Source organism: Sciurus carolinensis, chromosome 10 (genome assembly GCF_902686445.1).
Source record: "Sciurus carolinensis chromosome 10, mSciCar1.2, whole genome shotgun sequence".
NCBI classification, from domain to species: domain Eukaryota; kingdom Metazoa; phylum Chordata; class Mammalia; order Rodentia; family Sciuridae; genus Sciurus; species Sciurus carolinensis.
The window spans coordinates 96,227,764-96,248,034 of record NC_062222.1 but is presented as its reverse complement, the minus strand read 5'-3'; the positions used below and the strand labels follow the sequence as shown (position 1 = coordinate 96,248,034).

Here is a 20,271-nt window from a genome sequence, read left to right as displayed (position 1 = left end):
TGTGCTCTGGAGAAATAATTGAAAGACTAGATCATGTGGCTTAGGTGAATATTTTTCTCGAAGTGCTGTGTTTTCTCAAATTCTAAAAATATCAACAATACTAAAACATGCAAACATACTGTTATTTTTCCTGATCCAGGTAAGATCCCTGAAATAGCCAAGGAGATAAGAAGTAGCCAGGACAGAGCCAGGCATGATGGCACATGCCTGTAATCCAGCAAATTGGGAGGCTGAGGCAGGAGGATCACAAGTTTGAGACCAGCCTCAGCAACTTAGTGAGGCCCTAAGAAACTTAGCAGGACCCTGTCTCAAAATAAAAACTAAAAAGGGTGTCTCTGGATACCAAAAGAAGAAAAAAAAAAGTACCAGACCATCACACTACCTGCCTGACACGAAGCCATCCTGTGTTCCAGGGTGTCGACTTCATGTGGTGGACTTCATATTCTTTTTTCCCTTTTTATTGGTGCATCATAATTATACATAACAGTGGGATTCACTGTTACATTTGTACGTGCAGACAATGTAACAGTACGACTTGCTCCCTTTCATCCCTGTGTTTCCCTCTTCTCTCCCTGCTTCCCTCCCACTGGTCCCCTTCCTCTACTTTACTGATCTCCCTTCTATTTTCATGAGATCCCCCCACCTTTTTAAAAAATCCTTTTTTCTCTCTAGCTTTCACATATGAGAGAAAACATGGCCCTTGACTTTCTGAGTTGGACTTATTTCATTTAACATGGTGTTCTCCAGTTTCACTCATTTACCAGCAAATGACATTTTTTTTTTCATTCTGCTTTATGGCTGAATAAAATTTCATTGTGTATGTATACCACATTTTCTTTGTATATTCAGCCACTGACAAACACTTTGGCTATTGTGAATTGTGCTGCTATAAATATGAATGTACATGTATTGTCATGTTTTTTGTCTTGAATCCTTTTTTATTTTTTGCTACGGGGATTGAACTCAGGGATGCTTAACCACCAAGCCACATCCCCAGCCCCTTTTTAGTCTTTATTTTGAGACAGGGTTTCACTAAGTTGCTTAGGGCCTTGCTAAATTGCTGAGATTGGCTTTGAACTTGTGATCCTCCTGCCCCAGCCTCTCAAGTTGCCGGTATTACAGATGTGCACCACTATGCCTGGCCATAGCTGGGTCATATGGTGGTTCCATCCCTGTTCTTTTGAGGAACCTGCATACTGACTTCTATAGTGGTTGTACTTATTTATAGTCCTACCAACAGTGAAAAAGTGTTCCTTTCCCTGCACATTCTGGTCAGTGTTTATTATTTGTATTCTTGACAGCTGCCATTCTAAACTGGAGGGAGTTGAAATCCCAGTGTAGTTTTGATTTACATTTTCCTAACTGCTAAAGATGTTGAACAGTTTTTCATATATTTGTTGGCCATTTGTACTTCTGAGAAGTGTCTTTTCAGTTCATTTGCCCATTTACAGATTTGGTTATTTGTTTGTTTTGGTGGTAAGATTTTTGAGTTCTTTATATATTCTGGATATTCATCCTTCACCAAAACGTAAGCTAGCCATTCTGGTGGCTCTCTCTTCACACTGTTTCCTAATTTGATGCTATCACACTTATTAATTCTTGGCATTATTTCCTGAGCTTTAGGTGAACTCAATATTCTGAAAAGTCTTCCTGCTGCAAAGTACTAGATGCTGAATAAACTGGGCAAACATTGGCCCATCATTATTAGAATTATCCCTAGGGAATAAGAGATCCCCCAAAGTCCCTGGAATTTTTTTTTGAGAGCAGTAGTTTTTTACCTGGGTAGGACATTAAATCATCTGGCAAGTGTGTAGAATCCTGCCGCCCAGGTCACATCCAGTCTGATTAAATCAGAATGCTGAGTGGAACTTGGGTATTAGCATTTTGTAAAAATCCCCTGGTGATTCTGATGTACAGCCAAGGTGGAGAGACACTGCTGTAGAGGGTGATGGAGTGCCTCGTGGGTGGAGAGCTGTTAGTCCCAATGTTCTGCCAATTCCACTCAAACTTGCTGATGCTGGTAGATCTGAAAATTAATCCTTTTTCTTGGATCTGCTCTCCGTGCCCTCATTTCTTTTGCTCTCCATCCAATACTGGGAGGTGAACATTATCATCTCTCAGATGCAAAGAACCAACCTAAGAGGGCACCTCTAAATATGCCCATTGTAGTTAAGGGTTTTGATTTTTAAAATGAGTTCCTGCTAAGCTAAGGCTACATGTGTAAGTCAAAGAACAGATGCATGAATTGCAGCAAAGGAATTATTATATCCATCAATAAGACTCTACCAGCCAAAGATAATACTTAACATGTCCCTACTGGGCACTAATTATATTCTTCTTTCTCCAAACTGTGTTTTTGATTCACATTCCTCATTAGAGCCAAAATTCATTTTAAATGCACTAACCAAACAAAAATTATTGATCATTTCCTATGTACAAAATACTGATAGAATATGCAGGATAGAGATAGGACAATAATTACTGAATGTGAGTGACTTCTAAATCCTGAACATCTCTAAAAGATACTATTAGGAAATAGCATATGTGACATTAAGCCTGAAGATGGAAATAGTCTATGCTGCAAAGCAAAACACACTGTCTATTCAGCATTCCGGATAGATCCCAATAGACTATGCTGCATCCTGGGATCTCCCAGGAGACAGGGCAGGACTTCTTGTCCTAGAATTCTTGCAGAGCAAGGTGGAGGGTTCCAGGGATTTGTTTATAAGAACACTACCTGCAATTGTTTTGCATAGACCTAAACACAGGTTTTAGCTCCAACTGGAGACACACGAGGCAATATTGTGTTGGGATCAGTTGAAGTAAGACATCAACACATCACAGTAAAGGTACTTATAAACTAACTCCTACTAGGTTTTATAATGCTAATTATAAAAATGGAAATGAAACAATTTAATGAGACCTTACTACATACCAGGTGCCAATGTTTTTCATAAATTATCATGCTTCTCAACAACTCTAAGCAGTGGACATTATTATTATGCCTGTTTTGCAGATAAGAAAACTATAGTTAGGATCATACAGGTGGTTTAGTGGCAGAATGGCTATTTGACCCAGGTGATCTGTCTTCAAACTGCACATCTGGAACCACCATGCTGTATTTCCTCACATACAGAGGCTAAGTCTTGGTAGCTGGCAGAACCAAAACACCACAAGAAGTGAAGGCAGTTGGTAGGGATGGCCTTGGATCAGCCTTGGAGAACCATCAAGTTGAAGGTCACCACAGGATGGAAGCTATCTCCCCATCCTGTAGGCTTATTCTGAGTGGGGCAATAGGGTTGAGCTGATGTATGGAGTGGATCCAACTAAGACATGTGAAAGAAATTCATCCCAAGATAGTGTCAAGAAAAGAAGGGACAGTCACCTTTCCTGGATGACTTGGACTGAGTTGGCTGCCTTTCAGAGGGGACATGCCAGGTTTTTGCTCATTTGAGCTCTGATGGGGACACGTAGGGTGCAGCTCATGAGTCTGAGGGTGGAGTGAGGGTTTGACTGAGCAGAACTCACCATTTATACAGTGCTGGTTCAGCTCCGTACCTAACAAAGGTTAGGGGCTGGAGAAAGAAAACCAGATTTCTTTGAGCACAGCCAGACAGGAAAAAGGGGCAGCATGCAATGATAAGTCAGGCAGGATGGGCAAAGAAAAAGGGGCCTCAGGTGAGAACACATCAGGAGGCAAGAGTGAAGAAGGGGGCCGCTCACTTTACCTCATCATGACTGGCTCTGGAAAGGCCTGCCCTGCCCTGCCAGTTATCTTCCAGTGAACCAAAGGCTCTGTGGTGTAGAAAGAGCCAAGTCAGATCAACTTTTCCCTCCTGCTCTGAGCCTCTGATCTGATGCACACCTGGGCAGAGAGGAGCCGAAGCCCTGGCCTGTCAAATATCTGGCAGCATCTTGATCTCTGCCCCAGCTGCCCTCTCTCCAGCTGGGTTGAGCATCTCTAATAAGCAGCCACGCTGCACGGATCCCTCGTGTCTAACTCAGAGCAGTGGTGCTGTGTATGCATTTCATTCTCCATCAAAAGCTGGATGGCTTCCTGAGGTGGGTCCTTTGGAAGCCAAGGTTGCTATGTAATTGCTGAAGCTGCCATTGAAATTCACTTTTGGATCCCTGAGCAGAAAGTTCTGAAAGCTCCCACGGAGAAGGAACAGGCATTGCATCCTGCAGGCTTAGGCTGCCCCGACAGAATCCTGAAGCCTCATTTTTGTGTGGTCTCTTTCAAAACCTTCTGCAAGTTCCAGGAGATCTATTTCTTGATAATTTTTTCTTCCTGGCTTGGGGTCAGGCCAGAAGAGAACAGAGCAGATGTCAGATCTAAAGCTTTCCCACTTGACCACTGGTCCGCTAATCTGAGGTGATGCAAATGAAATGCCTTTGAGCCTTCTTCACTCCGGGGGTGGGGGGAAGACAAGCCTTTGTCAAGTCCCTTCTTCAAGCAAAAGGCCATGAAAGGACAGGGTGATTGCAGTCAGCTGCATCTCTGCCTGTTAGAACATTAAAGCGTTCTTTTTTCCCCTCCCAGAAAGTCAAAATGTATCATGCTTAACTGAGTTCTCAGATCCCTATATGAATTTTTCTTCTGCAAGTTTTCATGTGGCTGACAAAAAAAAAAAAAGGGCTTCAGTTTATAAAAATTCAAATTCCTTCAGGAGAAAAGCCCTACTATGTGGGGACTGTACCTTAGATATGCAGTTAACATTAAAGATGGTACAACTGACCCTAGAGCAGGGTGGGAACAGGGGTCAAGGTCAACACTCAGTGTTAAAACCTCAGGTGAAAGTGAATACTTCAGCATGTTGACAGCTAGTGATTTCTCTCCTGGACAACTAAGAGTTAACGGGGGAAGGCCAGGCAAGTGATCAAACAGCATACACAAGTATCTCGCTGGGGCAAATACTCAGACCAGCTGCCCCAGCACACTGATCCTTTACCTCCTGATTGCAATTGTGGAAGTGAACGCCACAGTTTCCACTGTGACCCCAGAAGGCCTGATGTTAGGATGTATGAAGAAGGGGCCTCAATGAAGGAATCAGACCACATCCACTTCCATGGGACATATTCATTCATTTAAGAAATATTGTCTTCCACTGAATGTAGCATGACATTTATTATAAGGTGTACCATGTGTACACAAAGTCAATTAAGCTGATTTAAATTTTGTTCTCATATACAGGGTTTCGATTTTATGTTCAGTGTAAGAGTTACCAAAGACCTGTTTAGACATGAAGGTATCATATCCCCCTGTCAGTTTATGAGAAAAATAATATATGCAAAATAAATTCATAAAGGTGTCTGCATCCCCAAAACTTTTTCATATCTAAGGGTTTGACTTTGGAATTGTTTTTTCTTTGTCCCAGAGATTGAACCCAGGGTGCTTAACCACTGAGCCATGTCTTCAGCCCTTCTTATTTTTTTATGTTGAGATAGGATCTTGCTAAGTTGCTGAGGCTGGCTTTGAACTTGTGATCCTCCTGCCTCAGCCTCCCAAGCTGCTGGAATTACAGGTGTGCACCACACGCTTGGCTGAATTACTATTGTTTTAAACATTTTATGTTGAAGTGACTTCAGATTCATAGAAGAGAAAAACATTACAGAGAGCCTACACACAGAACAAGGCCATTGAATACTGAGATTCCAGTTCTAGCAGGGCTATATACTGGCTGTGTGGTGGCTGACTTGTAGTTTCCTTCTCTGGACACTGGGATAGAGTCCTCTTACCTTCCAGGGTTGTTGTGCACAGGAAGTCCAGGACCATCTAGCAGGGCTCTCAGCAAACTCTAAAGCATGGTAAAGCATTGTATCAGCTACCACGGGCACTCACTGCAAGGCACCGTGTAGATGCAGCCCTTGACCCTGAGCAGTTCACAGTCCAGTCAATCACGCCCTTCACAGGTGTCTGTTGCCCCCAAGGTTTGCACAGTGCTTTCCTGTCTATTATGTGATTTGACCTTGGAAATGATCTTTTGCAGGCAGACTACATTTCCCTTCATTCATTACATACATTTTCCTGAAGTTGTGAGCATTTTTTCCCCCACAGTGGACAACTCTTCTTTGAAACTGTTTGCCTGCACTTGGCCTTCTCAGCACTTACTGTGGGTAAACTCTTCTCTTATGAATGGGGCTTTGTCAACACTGGGTTACTAGGTCTGTTTTACCTGGTCTGAACTTTCTTATTTTTCAGAAGCAAAACTTCTCTGCAGCCCTGGCCTGCTTTTGGGAACAGAGTCCCCTCCCTGGGTTTCCTGAACATTTCCGGGTAACCCTCTGCCTGGTGGGGACATCGAAGGGGCAGAGCTGTTAGCTCCAGCTGTTTCTAATTAACCTTACCCTGCCTTCCTTTATAGAATGGTAAAGGCCGTTCAATAAACTGTTTGTTCAAAGGACACATTATTTGCCATTAATCTAATTTGGGGGATAAAACAGAGTTCAACTCTTGAACACATCAATTTTAAGTAAAAAACATTTTTTCCCCTACTTTATCAGCTCTGGCTTTCTGCTCATGATCACCCCCCATTCTCTCAGAGGCTTGGGGGTGAAGGGTAGAGAGGATGGCCTTGATTGACCTGGAAAATCCAAGTAGAACTGGCTTGGGGAAGATTTCCATGAACATTTCTAGTGTTCCCCATGCATACACAGTACAGGGAAATTTTTAATAAAATAAACAGGCTCATTAATTTATGTACACTGAAGTCTCCTTCCCTTTCAAAGCTTTCTAACTGTGCCACTCCTAAATTACAAAAGAAAATTACATTCAGATATCCCCTGGCTTAACAGTTTTTTTTTTTTTAAACAATAACTCAGGTTTCCCTTTTTACCAGTTATGAAGAACAAGATGTTGTTTGTTCTATAGTTAAAAGCACAGCTGAGGTCAGATGCGTGGGGCAGCTGGGGGGAAAGGAAGCGCCCGATCTTATCCGTTGGGAGGACTCTAGAGTGAGGGAGGCCGGCTGGCCTTGGACGTTACCCAAGGGTGTTTTGTCATTGAACTATCCAAAAGAGAGCCTTATAAGGCAGTTTCTTCTAGAAGGCAAAGCTGCAGTGGACCCTGAGGGCAGGCTCAAGGGACAGGATGGGAATCACAGTCCAGGACATCAGTAAATGCTTAGCTTCATCACCCTGCACAGTACAGAAGACTCAAAGTTTAAAAATCCTCCTGCTTCGCTGCCCCCTCCCCCACAGGTTATTCCTCAGCTCTTCTGATGAGATTCTCCTGCCTCCCACATGACCCTGTTACAGTATTTGACAGTTTTTACTAGAAAGTTCTTCCTGGTGTATCATTCAAACGTGCCTTGTGTCTATTTAATTCCAGACTTTAAAATTCTAGTTCCTGGAAGAACTGTAATTTAATAACTAATTTCTGAACTATGAAGAAACATTCATTCATTCTTTGGACTACTTTTCTCTAAAAGGATCTTGTCCTTTAAGATCCTTCTTCAAGGCTGTCCATTTTCTTTCCTAAAGCTTCTTCAGGTTCTCAAAGCTTTCCTCCACTGCAGAGATTAAAACTGGGTGACATGTTCATAGCAGCACAATTCACAATATCCAAACTATGGATCCAGCCTAGGTGTCCATCAACGAGTGGATGGATAAAGAAAATGTGGTATATATACACAATGGAGTTTTATTCAGCCATAAATAAAAATGAAACCATAGCATTTGCAGGAAAATGGATGGAACTAGAGACTGTCATGTTAAGCAAAATAAGTCAAACTCAGAAGGTCAAGGTCATATGTTTTATCTCATATGTGGAAATTAGAGAGGAAAAAAGAAAACAAAGGTGGGGGTGGATCGCATGAAAATCAAAGGGAGATCAGGAGAAGGAAGGTACCAGGGGGTGGGAGGCAAGGAGGGAAGGGGGAGGGCTGGGGAGTGATATTGGCCAAATTATATTGTTGTATTGTGCTTATATACGAATCATGTAGCAACGAATTCCATCAGTATGTGCAATTATAATGCATCAATAAGAAAATGGGGGGAAAAAATCTGATCTAGGTAAAGTGGTAACAAAGAGCAGGTGAGATATTCACCATTCTAGAAGTCTCTATGCTCAAGAAGGCCAAGTGAGGTCAGAGAAGTCTCAAAAGCATTTTTACTGGGCTGGGGTAAACTCTTAGGGATGTGATTGTTTTCCCCCTTTTTGATCTGAAAGCTGAGAGAGTGAATAGTGGGAATTAGAGGGAGGAAGAATCTCCTGAAATGACAAGAAACCTGGATTTGGCATGCTTCTGAGACGTGAGAGAGACCCTTAAAGGTCTTGTGAAGAGGGCCCTGGACATCTCCTGCTGGGATTATGGTGACAGCTTCTGGTGGAAATCTGCAGTTTTGCCCTGTCCCAATCCTTCAGCAGGTGGCCATGAGGTTTCCTGAGAGCACAAATCCAATTATATCACTGGTGGCTCCCACTGCCCCTGTCCTGACATCTCCATACCTTAATGACCGGGAGGTCCTCCCTCACTGGCCTAGTGCAGTGGCCCACTGCTAGCTCTGCCATCCTGCTGTGAAGCAGCCCCGTGGAACCACAGGCTGTTCCTTCTGCTTATAATGCTCTGCTTATCTCTCTTCTTTTTTTAAAAAAAAACTTTGTTTTTAACTGACAAGTAAAACTATGTACTTACGGTATACAACATGACGTTTTGATACATGTGTACATTGTGGAATGGCTAAAGCAGGCTATTTAGCATATCAGTTCCTTCTCATAGCGTGTGTGTGTGTGTGTGTGTGTGTGTGTGTGTGTGTGGTGAGAACATTTGACATCTACTGTCTAATTTTCAAGATACAGCGTATTATTAATTATAGTCACCAAGATGTGCCACATCTCTTGAACTTTTTCTCCTAATTGACATTTGGTGTCCTTTGACCGTCTCCCCAACCCCATCTCAGCTTCTGATCACTACTATTTTACCCTCTCCTATGAATTGGACTTTTTTTAGGTTTCACATGTAAGTGAGATTGTGCAGCATCTGTTTTTCTGGGCCAGGCTTATTTCACTTAACACGTCTTCCAGGTTCACTCAGGTTGTCACAAATGACAGGACTTCCTTCATTTTAAAGGCTGAATAGTATTCCATTGTGTGCATGTGCTACATTTTCTTTTCCTCTTTCTTATAACTCCACACCAACCTCCACAGTAGCATTTCTCCAACCAATTTATTTTGTTCCTGTCTCAGGCTGGATATCACTCTTACTTGAAGTCATTCCTGGCTCTTCCTCCACAGCTCTGGAGGGGCCCCTCCTTTGGGCCCCTTCTCTGTTTTCATGGTGTGACTGAGTTTAGCAAAGCTCTGACTTACCTTCCCCCAAGACAAAACAGACCATTAACAATTTCATTTAATTTTGGAACCCCTCTGCTTTAACTTTCAGTGAAGTTCACAAAGATCCACTGAAGGATAATAATAGGTTATGAACACTTAAGTGATATTTTATCAAACTTAATAATGAGTCTAAAATGATCTCCTGAAAGAATGAATGTTTAAAATTCAAATAAATTTCTGGAAATCAAAATCTTTTATTGAAGCTTTTTTCCTGTACAAAGCAGCTTTTGGATCTAATTCTAGCCAGCAATGGAATGTGGAAATGTTGGGATTAGGGGGAAAAGTGACCATCTAATGTTAGAGTGCAGGACAGCTGAGCTTGGGAAGGTGAGTCAATGCCAGATGAGTCCCCTGGTCAAGATTTCGGGAAGGCAGAATATGCAAGAAGTAAAGAGAAGACAGGCCGGAGGGTCAACTGCCTGCATTTCCAAATGGAAAGGTACTTTCTTAAGAGGACTCCTTTGTTTAATCAACAAATATTCACAAAATACCCAACTATTAGCCAGCTGCTGTATGTGTTATAAGAAGGAGTCCCTCTTCTGTGATGCTCACAGTCTAGTGGGGAAGACAGACATTCAGAGAGCCCTTTAGAGAGTGGGTACAGTCTGTGTCAGTGGTGCGTATTCTCCTCTCAGGTCCATGGCCTTGCTGGTCCCTTTCTTAAGTCCTCACCCATGTTCTTGGCATCTTGGCATGGCTCTGCTCACCTCAATGAATACTGCTCAATCATCCCTAGCCTCTCTCCTAGGTCCCTGTTTTACATTCTTTCACAGCATCTTCAATCATGGGAAAATATCTGTTTACTTGTTTCCGTCTAAAGTTTGCTAAACTCCACAAGAGAGGTCCTTTGTCTATTTTATTCAAGGCTGCTGACCCTGAGATTAGAAGAGTGCTGGCCAAATCACTCGCTCATTCATTCATTCATTCATTCATTCATTCATTCACTTGATGTGTGTGCGGACTACATGCCAGGCACTGATCTGGGCCCATGAGGATATGAGGGAACAAAACCCCCTTCCTCAGGGAGCTTACTTTTTGGTTGAATAATGACAAAGATGAATATTCGTAAGTGCTTTGTATGGATAATCTTCATGCTGTTTAATCCTCACACCAACCCTAAAAATTAGGAGTGATCGTCCCCGTTTTACAAAGGTAGAAACTCCTGGGCAGAGGTCAAGTAGCTTGCTCAAGGCAATAGTTTGTCAGTGATAGCTTAAGATCCACACCCAGGTTGTCTGCTTTGGTCCAAACTACTCTGCTATGGTGCCCCTGTACATGCAGACATGACGTGTGCAGTGAGCACTGGATGAAACAATGGCTGCATGCTGAACAGTGCTAGGAGAACAGGAGCATCATGATGGGGCAGGGAGAGTCAGGGTGCTTCCCTGAGAAAGTGTCAAGGTCCTTAAAGTCCAGATAAGAGTTAAAAGCGTGGAAAGATAAGCTGGGAAAGGCGAGTAGGTATTTCAGGCAAAAGGACAGCATCCACAGAGGCGGGAAGGCAGAAGAAAGAGGATGCCTAGAAAACAGAACAGCGGAAACCACATACTCTGGCTAGAGCATCAAGGAGGCTGGAGAGAAGAGGCCAAAACAGTGGAACAAGTCACACTATGCAGACCCTCCGGGACCCTCCCTGGTGGGTAGTCTGAACTTGGTCCTAAAAGCACCGAGAAGCAAGAACCTTAAGAATGACATTCTGGTTCCTCTGAGGAAGAAGAGGGAACATCTCTTCCAACAGTGAGATTTCGTCATACACCTCTGCTTCTCTGTATCAACTTCTTTTTATTAAACTAGATTGTCAAGTTCCACCTTCCAGTTACCCAGGATTGCGGGGGCCTCAAAAAGATCGGATGGCACTACATTCATGATGACAATTCTCAGATTTGGGATTATTAGCTCGTTGTCTTTCAGATTTTCAAGCAGATGGCTTTGCCTTCTTTTGCAGAGGAACAGAAAAAAAGTTGAACAAGATCTCTTGAGGGGGGAGTGAAGTGGTCTCAGTAAAGATCAGGAGTGGCTCCAGGATCCAGGAAAGTGCTCTGGGAGCCTGTGACTCGTACTCATACTTTCTATTTACTTATTATCATCATCATCACTATTCTTCTTGGCAGTGCTGGGGATTGAACCCAGGTGCTCCACCATTGAGCTACATCCCCAGCCCTTGTGTATGATTTCTTTTTAATTGACAAGATCATATTTGTTCTGTGTACCATGGCACGTGGCACAATATGGACGCTAGCTAACTGCTCAACAAATGAGAGCGAAAGCACAGAGCACAGACTGAACCAGTTCATTGTGGTTGAGTTCTACAATGCCTCCTCACCCTCAGTATTCATGCACAATTCAAGTTTCTTTTGAGGACAGAAACGACTGGAGGAAGCTAGAAAATGCATTTCCTATTCTTTGGTACAGAAGTAAATGTACTCGGTCCCATTTGTTTCTATCATTGTCAAAACACACCCACGAGTCAGGAAAAATACATCAGGAGAGTTTTCACTCCTTTCATCTCTGCAGTGAAAAGTGCTCTGATGGACCTCATCCTCTCTTCTACTTTCTCTGGGCATTTTCCCTCTCAGGAATCAGACCTGGAACCTCTTAGTTCAAGTTGGGAAGAAAGGCTAGTTTATAGTTTTGTCAAGGTTTATAGTTTTAGATGCTGTTTCTCCTAACATTTTCCCAAACATAAAGAAAAGTCAGGTCTGTACCTTCAAGGGATTTGCAAACTGGAGAAGTACCAAGAAATGGAGTGTCCAGGGTAATGAGGAAGACTGGTTCTGTCTGACCATTAGTCTCAATATTTTACCATGTATGTGTGAATACTGAGAGAAGTAAGTAGCAGGAGAGAAAGGGATAAAATTAAAAAAATCACCAGGTGATTTGAAGAATTACCAGGCCAATCTTCAGCTCTAAGGCAAGGGTCAGTCATTTTGAAAGACTATGGAGGGGAAAAATTCCCCTTGGAATGTTTATAAGAAAATCTCAATATCTGGAATAAATTCTTAAATGATGCACATTTTTCTTTTCAGGATGAAAATGACGAATGAGGTCCAAAGGAAGATGGCTGTTTCAGTAGGAAACATACATGGATTATTATGGGTTGTGATTTTCTAAGTTTCAGTTGATGATACTATAAATAGCTAACAGTGAACCAGAGATTTAAGACTTTGGATAGTGATCTTAGAAATTAATGACATACAACCTATTAGTATGTGGACTTCTGGAAAAAAATCTCTAAAGAAAGAAATATTTGGAAATTTTGAAGAAAGTCTGAACTGTGTAAAGAAGCAACTGGCTTCTGTCATCTCAGTAGAATAGCCTCCCCTCCCTTTTCTACCTTGGCTTGGACCATGAGAGAAGCTGCCAACCGGTTGGACTTCTAACTTTCCCTTGAAACTACTGCCCACGGAAAATGTTATTTCAGGCATTGGAGTTAAAATCTGTTCTGTTTTTTTTTTTTTTTTTTTTTTTTTTTTTTTTTAAGTCCGGACTTTATTTTTCCCACTTCATTTATGGCAATCTTGGACTTGTGTGGAATAAAATAAACAAACATAATCTCAGAGTTATTCCTGCTGAACAGTTCGTACGTACTGGGGACAAATTATGAAAAAAGTAAGAAAGAAAATTGTCATAAGCGTCACAACATAAACTATATCATAAAAAGATTCTTCAAAGAGTTTTGTTTTATTTTTGCCCAAGTATAATTAGCCAGCCAGATTACTGTTTGAAAACTGATAAATTCCAGTAAGTGAACCTTTAAAAGATGAAATCCAATTAAAAAATTCTTACAGGGCAAGAATGGAGGAAGGAAGGACTGTATAGAGGGAAAAGAGGGGTGGGAGGGGTGGGGGGAAGGGAAAAAATAACAGAATGAACCAAACAACATTACCCTATGTAAATTTATGATTACACAAATGGTATGCCTTTATGTCATGTACAAACAGAGAAACAACATGTATCCCATTTGTTTACAATAAAAAAAAATTCTTACAGTGTAGCCAATTAAGGGAGGGACAAACAACTTTCTGAAAGTCCTTACTTTCAAACTTGTCAAACTCCCTCCCTTTCTCAACGACACTTCTCTACACACTCCAGCCAAGAAAGAATGACGAGAAAATGACATCTCTGGGTTTCCAAAAGAGTGGAGCCAGCTCTCACGAATGGATTTGCCAGCTGTTGATACGAATTGGAGAGCTTTGGGGACGCAGGAGCCTGAGGTCTCGGAAAATCTTTTCTATATATACACCCGGTACCGGGAGTTCTCATTTTCTTGGCGCCCGCACTAAATTCAAAAACCACTAAGAAAGAGCAGGAAAGCGTCGCCCAAGGCTCCTGGTACCCCGCGGCTGCCAACTCCTCCCCTCCCTTCTGTCTCCGGGGATGCTCTCCAGAGGAGTCGCGGGTACCAGCCGGGCGCCGGGTCAGGTCAGCCCGCGCGCACCGGGTAGGCGAGGAAAGCGCTCGTGCCCACCTTGCTCGCAGGTGCCCTTGCTGACCTGGGTGATGGCCTTCTCCCCGCGGCTCTCCGCCCTCAGGCTGGCGGCGCGCAGCTGGCACCCGCTGGGGTAGGTGGTGCCGTCGCTGCCGCACACAGGGTAGCGGCTCTTGCACACGCACACGCCGCTCACTGCCGGGCCGCCGGCTGCTGCCCCGGCTTTACCCTTCCGCCTCTTTCGGCTCTTCACGCACTCCATGCCCGGCGCGCAGTGCCCCCTGCCGGCGCCGCCGCCCCCGCACGGCTCGCCCTCGCCGCGGGCGCACACCGGGCAGCAGCCGCACGCGTCGCGGGTCTCGCCCAGCGGGCAGCCCCGCGGGGGCAGGGGCGGGCAGGCGGCCGGCTCGCAGGGACCGCAGGCGTCGGAAGAGGAGGAAGAGGAGAGGGGCAGGAGCAGGAGCAGCAGCCCGGCTGCGCCGAGGAGCAGGGCGCGCAGCGGCGGCCGCTCCATGGCGGGGTGGCGGCGGCGGGAGCACGAGTGAGCCGGGTCTGGGCGTCCAGAGCCTTAAACCCGCCGCCCCGCCCGCCCGCCCGGCCGGACCGCGGGAACCCCGCCCCGTGGGGCCCGCGCGCACTCCTGCTGGCGGGGCGCGGTGGGGCGCTCGGCGGGTGCTGGCGTCGGCCTCGGGCGTGCGCGGAGGCCCCGGCGGCGCTCGGTGTCCCGCCTGCCCAGCGGGGCTTCGGCTGCGGCTGCAGCGCCCCGCTGGCTCCTGCTGTGCCCCGGCTCCCGCCGGGCCTTTCCAGTCCTTCAGGGATCGCCGTTCGGGGCGAATGGCTCCCTCGCCCTTTGGTGCCTCACCTTCCTGGTCCACATAGTTAAACTTTTTTTAAACAACAGCGAAAACTTTGAGATGACCCAGGGTTTAAAATAAAAAAAATTCTCCATGATCTTGGGTTGCCTGAGTACTGATTATTCTGTGGTGTGGGAAGCCCTTTTAAGAACAGCCATTAAGAAGAAGAAGAAGGAAAAAAAATGGTGATTTTTGTGTCCCGGTGGGTTACAGGTCCAGTGTGGTCTTGGGTGCCAGGTTGAAAGGACAAATCTTTGCCCACTACTTTTCTTTTTGGCTCCTTATGGCCTTTCACCTATAATATTGCAAGAAACACTTTGCTTTCTTATGTTAAGTTTTTTCAAAGAATTTTATTTGTTCTTTTTAGTTATACATGACAGTAGAATGTATTTTGACGTATTGTACGTCTATGGAGTATAACTTCCCATTCTTGTGGTTGTTCATGTGGAGTTACACGGATCGTGTATTCATATGTGCATAGGAAAGTCATGTCCGATTCATTCTAGTGTCTTAGGTTAAGTTTTAAGTCTGATGCAGGAATCCGTGAGAGCTGTGTCATTGTCTTAAATTCATAGTGCATTGTGTTGGACCTCCATCAAGCCTGCCTCTCTAGCCTAGGTAGGGGAGCAGGGAGCCCAGCTCATCAATGGTGGGGCCACTGAGGCACCTGAAGCACCCTCGGTTTTCCCCAGCATTCCCATGAGGTGTTAGATCTGAGTGATTCTTCAGTCTTTCTGTAAAGCGCTCTGCAAACTCCACTTCAAGGCTTTTAAAGAATATTGGCCCTTGGAATCCCTTTTCTGCAGATGCTGAAGTTGTTTCCATCTAAAAACAATACATAACACTGTAGAGTGCCTCCTTCAGCTTATCACATGTTAGTTCTTTTGTGTTCTTTTTTTCTTGGCATAAATCCAAGGATGTATAGGCTTGCTAACTGAAAGTGAGAGGTTTGTTTCACAATGCCATCAGCAACGTATAGAACTCACTCTCACTAGTCATCCTGGGAAATTATTATAATAATTTTTGAAAATTAATCACAAAATTAGCAGGGGTGGTGTGGGGGACAAATACCTTCCTATTTAGAAAACCTGATATTGTTTTTTGTCTTCTCTTCAGTGTGTTCTAGAAAAGTGGCACCTTTTAAAAAAGGTCATATGGTGACATGACATTGTTTAAAAAAACAATGATCTGGACATGGTGGTCCACGTCTGTAATCCCAGCAGCTCAGTCTGTAAACCCAGCAGCTCAGAAGGCTGAGGCAGGAGGATTACAAGTTCAAAGCCAGTCTCAGCAACTTAGCAAGGCCCTAGGTAACTTAGTGAGACCCTATTTCAAAATAAGAAATAAAAAGCACTGGAATGTGGCTCAGAGGTTAAGCACCTCTGGGTTCAATCCCTGGTGGCAAAAACAAAATAAAACAAAAAAAACAATGAAAGTTCTTTAAAGCAAGTTTCCTAAATATTCTTGCCTTTGCCCATAGTAAGAGATAACAGTGTACAGTCCTAATTGAAACAATTGCAGAGAGTACCTTGTTAGCTTTTCTGTTTTGACTTTATTAATTCAATGGTCAGGCTCCACTAAATTGATTACATAGCCTACTATAATTATCTGATATAGTTTTAGTTCTCCAGAAGCAGCCCTTGAGACAAGGATTCCAGTACAAGTAGTTTATCTGAGCAGTCACATTAGGATGATCCTCTTGGGGCTGGTGTGGGTGTAAGGTGAGCAGGATGGAAAGATGTCAATCAAAGTGCTTATACTGGCAGCTGGATGAAGCCCTCAGGCTTTAAAAAGTTGCCTGTGTGTGCAGGGCAGGTGAACAGGCTCTGACAGCAGCTGCACCTATAACAGCTGTCCCCGTGTCCATCGTGTGCTTTAGCACATGATGGAGCCAGCAGTGATAATGCAAGATTGTAGGATTGTCAAGCCCTCTGGGGAGCCCTCTCTGTGCAGCAAGCAAAAGCAGCAGTCAGGGTTTCCTTTACCTAGTCTGTGATAGTGTCAGTTAAGCAGAAGGACTTGAAAACAGAAAGAGAAGTGGTTATCCAGAGAAAGGAGAAAAGGTAGGAAAAGGGACCTATTAAAGAGAAATTTGACAACTTCTTCCTTCCAGGGAAGAATATGTTGTCACATATTCAACTTCGGTTCTAGTGAGACGAAGAGCCTGAAGGTAGAGGCAGGAGTCTGTCATCTGTAAATAGACATGATTTTATTTCTTCCTGTTTAGTTTGGTGCCTTTTATTTCTTTTTCTTGCTTAATTGCTCTGGTTAGCTCCTCCAGTACTATGTTGAATAGAAGTCATGAGACTGGACATACTTGTCCTGGTCTCAACCTTAAAGGGAAAGTTTTAGTCTTTCTCCATTGAGTATGAGGTTGAATGCAGGATTTTCACAGGCAGTCTTACTAGGTTGAGGAAATACCTATCTATTTGCAGTTTGGTAAGTGCTTTTATAATGAAGGTTGTTGAATAGATACAGAAATTCCTTTTATCTCATTAATTTATTTTGAGTATTATACCAAACTTGCATTCCTGGGATAAATCCCACATGGTCACAGTGCATAATCCTTTTTATATGTTTCTGAATACGGTTTGCTAATATTTTGTTGATGATTTTTGTACCTATATGCATAGGGAATATTGGTCTCTAGTTTCTTGAGATGTCTGGTGTTAGTATAAGGGTAAGGTCTTATATGATGAGTTAGGAAATGTTTCCTTCTTTTCCATTTTGAGAAGAGTTTGTGAAGAATTGGTATTAATTCTTTAAATGCTTGGTAGATTTCACCAGTGATGCCATTTGGTTCTGGACTTTCCTCTGTGGGAAGTTTTTTGGCTACTGATTTAATCTCTTATGAGTCTGTATTAGTTTACTAGAGCTGCTATAATGAAATACTATAGTTTGAGTAGTTTGAATGACAAAAATTTATTTTCTCAGTTCTGGAGGCTAGAAGTCCAAGATCAAGATGACAACAGTGTTAGTTTCTTTGAGGGCCATAATGAAAGATCTACTCCGGATTTCTCTCCTTGGTTTGCAGATGGTCACCCTCTTGCTGCCTCTTCATGTGGTCATCCCTTTGTGCATGCACAAATCACTGACTGACTCAAGAAGAAATAGAAAATACGAAGATACCCATTGTGGGTTGAATTGTGTCCCTCACTCTCCTAAATTCATCTGTTGAAGGCCTCATAATATGACTACATTTGAACACAGAGTTTTAAAAGGGATAATCAAGTTAAAATGAGATCATCAAGGTGGGGCCTTAGACCAATATGACTGGCGTCCTATTGAAGACTCTTAAAGAAGAGAGGAGGTAGCTAAGATGCACATGCACACAGAGGAAAGGCCAGTAAAGACACTGAGAAGGCAGTCATCTGAAGACCAAGAAGAAAGCCCTCAGGGGAACCAAACCTGCTGCACCTTGAGCTTGGATTTCAAGTCTTCTGAACTGTGACAAAATACATTTCTGATGCTTAAAGCATCCAGTCTGTGATTTTTTGTTACAACATCACTAGCCAACTAATATACCCACCCCATAACCTGCTAGCCTAGTGACTTTAGGGAGCTAGAGTCTGTTCTTCCTCCCCTCCTACCCCCACTTCTTCCATCTCTGTCTTCCCTTGCCTACTTTCAAGGTTAGGGCTGAGGAAGACTGGGAAGGAAAGGAAGTGCCATGTCTCTTTATGGCACTTATACACTATTGGTTGTGGCTGCTCTTCTGGTTAATCTGACTAGTTGTGGGTAATTGGTGTAAAGCTGGTTGTATTACTCAGGGTTCTGTAGAGGAACAGAATCAACAGGAAGTATGCTTATAAAAAGGGGATTTATTAGATTGGCTTACACAACCAGAAGCTGGATAGTCCACAATGGCCGTCTGCAGCTGGAGAGCTGGAAGAACCAGCAGCTGCACAGTCCAAGAGGTGGAAGCCCCACAACAAGAGAGATCAACAGCACTACCCTCGTCTGAGACCAAGACTTTTGGAAACTCCCTCTAGAATCACTAGCAAAGTCTGCTTTGGAAGAATGAAGAAGCGAGGATCTGATACCCTCAGACGATTGAAGCAGCAATCAAGAACCTTTCCAGAAGAGTTGAACTTGCATCTGCATCTGCTTCCTTGTTCTTCCAGCTTTTATTCCATCCAAAACACCATTCTATTGGGTAGTGCAGTCCATGCTTAGGAGGGTCTCCACTTCAGTTCACTATCCCACATTCCAATCATTCGTAGACTCGCCCTCATCGACACACAGAAGCCTCTTAATCATTGGCATCTCTTATCCAGCCAAGTTGACAATTCAAATTAACCATTACACTGGTCTCTAAAGACTAGCCCTCTTGTAGGGCTCAGATGTCGATTCCTTGAAGGATCTTTCTGTTCTTCTTCACGACACCGTTCCCTAGCACATGAGAAAGGACAAAAGCTGCCCCTGATGTCCAGGAACTGATCCAACCTCATAGCTGGATCACAATGTTATCAAAAACTGACCTGATTTTAACAGTGAGGCTTCAGTGTTATTGCAACTGCATCTGATGCTTATAGCTAATCCATGCCATTCTCCTGTTGGACGTGAACAATTTCACAGAACATCTAGTTTAGACAAAGTCACTGTGCCACCACAAAACACCAAGCACCTGCCTCCTCCCTACATAAGGCTATGACTTTGTCAGGTACGGCTGTATTTTGTTCCAATCGGCCTTCCCTCTCCATAAGAGGTACTGAGAAACAGTTGTCCCCCTTGTCCACAGGGGACATGCTCCAAGACCCTCAGTGGATGCCTGAATCCTAGGTTATGACCAAACCCTATGTATACCATGTTTTTTCCTATACGTACTTAACTGACAATAAAGTTTAATTTATAAGTTAGACACAGTAAGAGATTAATACTAATAAAATAGAATAATTGTAACTATATGCTTTAATAAACCTTGTGAATTGTTTATTTCTGGAATTTCCATTTCATATTTTTAGACATTGGTTGACTGCTGTATCTGAAATTGAACAAAGCAAATCTGCAGATGGCAGACTACTATGCTCAATCATAGAATTGTCTCTGCTATATCTTGTTTTTTTTTTTTTTTCTTTTTCTTTCTTTGGCACTGGGGGTTGAAGTTAGGGGCACTTTGCCACTGAAATACATCTCCAGTCCTTTTTAATTTTTTTTATTTTGAGACAGGGTCTCACTAAGTTGATTTGTTAAGTTGATTTGCAAATTAACCTCACTAAAGTGAGGATTTTGCTAAGTTGCTGAGGCTGGCCTTGAACTTGTGATCCTCCTACCTTGGCCTCCTAGGCTGCTGAGATTAGGCATGTGCTACCATGCTTGTCTTGTCTTTGCTTTCTGACAGTGTTCAATCCACAGCAACCTACTGCTTCCTTAGACCTGCCCTGAAATCACTCAGTCAAAGTCAAAAATCCTGTAATACATTCTTTCTAACATTTTTGTATAGATACCCCTTGGTTCAATACTGTGTCCTTTCTCCTGGGCTATGAGTAATAATGATTTGACTCTGGGTGTGTTCCTGGTGATTTTTGACTGAAGGGCGCATGAAAAATCTGCCCTCCAGTTTTGGCATTCTATCCTAATTCAACACATCATTGCCTTGCCCCACCCCAGCACACTGATGGGTCCTTGTACGTCTTGAGCATCTTTCTTGGTGGGAC

General features: G+C 43.4%; 1 protein-coding gene across 1 annotated transcript in view; it reads right to left on the bottom strand.

Moving 5' to 3' along the window:
* Positions 1-14,325, bottom strand: part of Igfbp7 (insulin like growth factor binding protein 7) — a 69,225-nt gene extending 54,900 nt beyond the window's left edge. Inside the window, exon 1 of the mRNA XM_047567304.1 lies at positions 13,800-14,325. Within this exon, the coding sequence (XP_047423260.1) occupies positions 13,800-14,274 (475 nt within the window). The 5' untranslated portion in view covers positions 14,275-14,325. The remainder of the gene's footprint in view (positions 1-13,799) is intronic.
* Between the last annotated feature and the right edge of the window lie 5,946 nt (positions 14,326-20,271).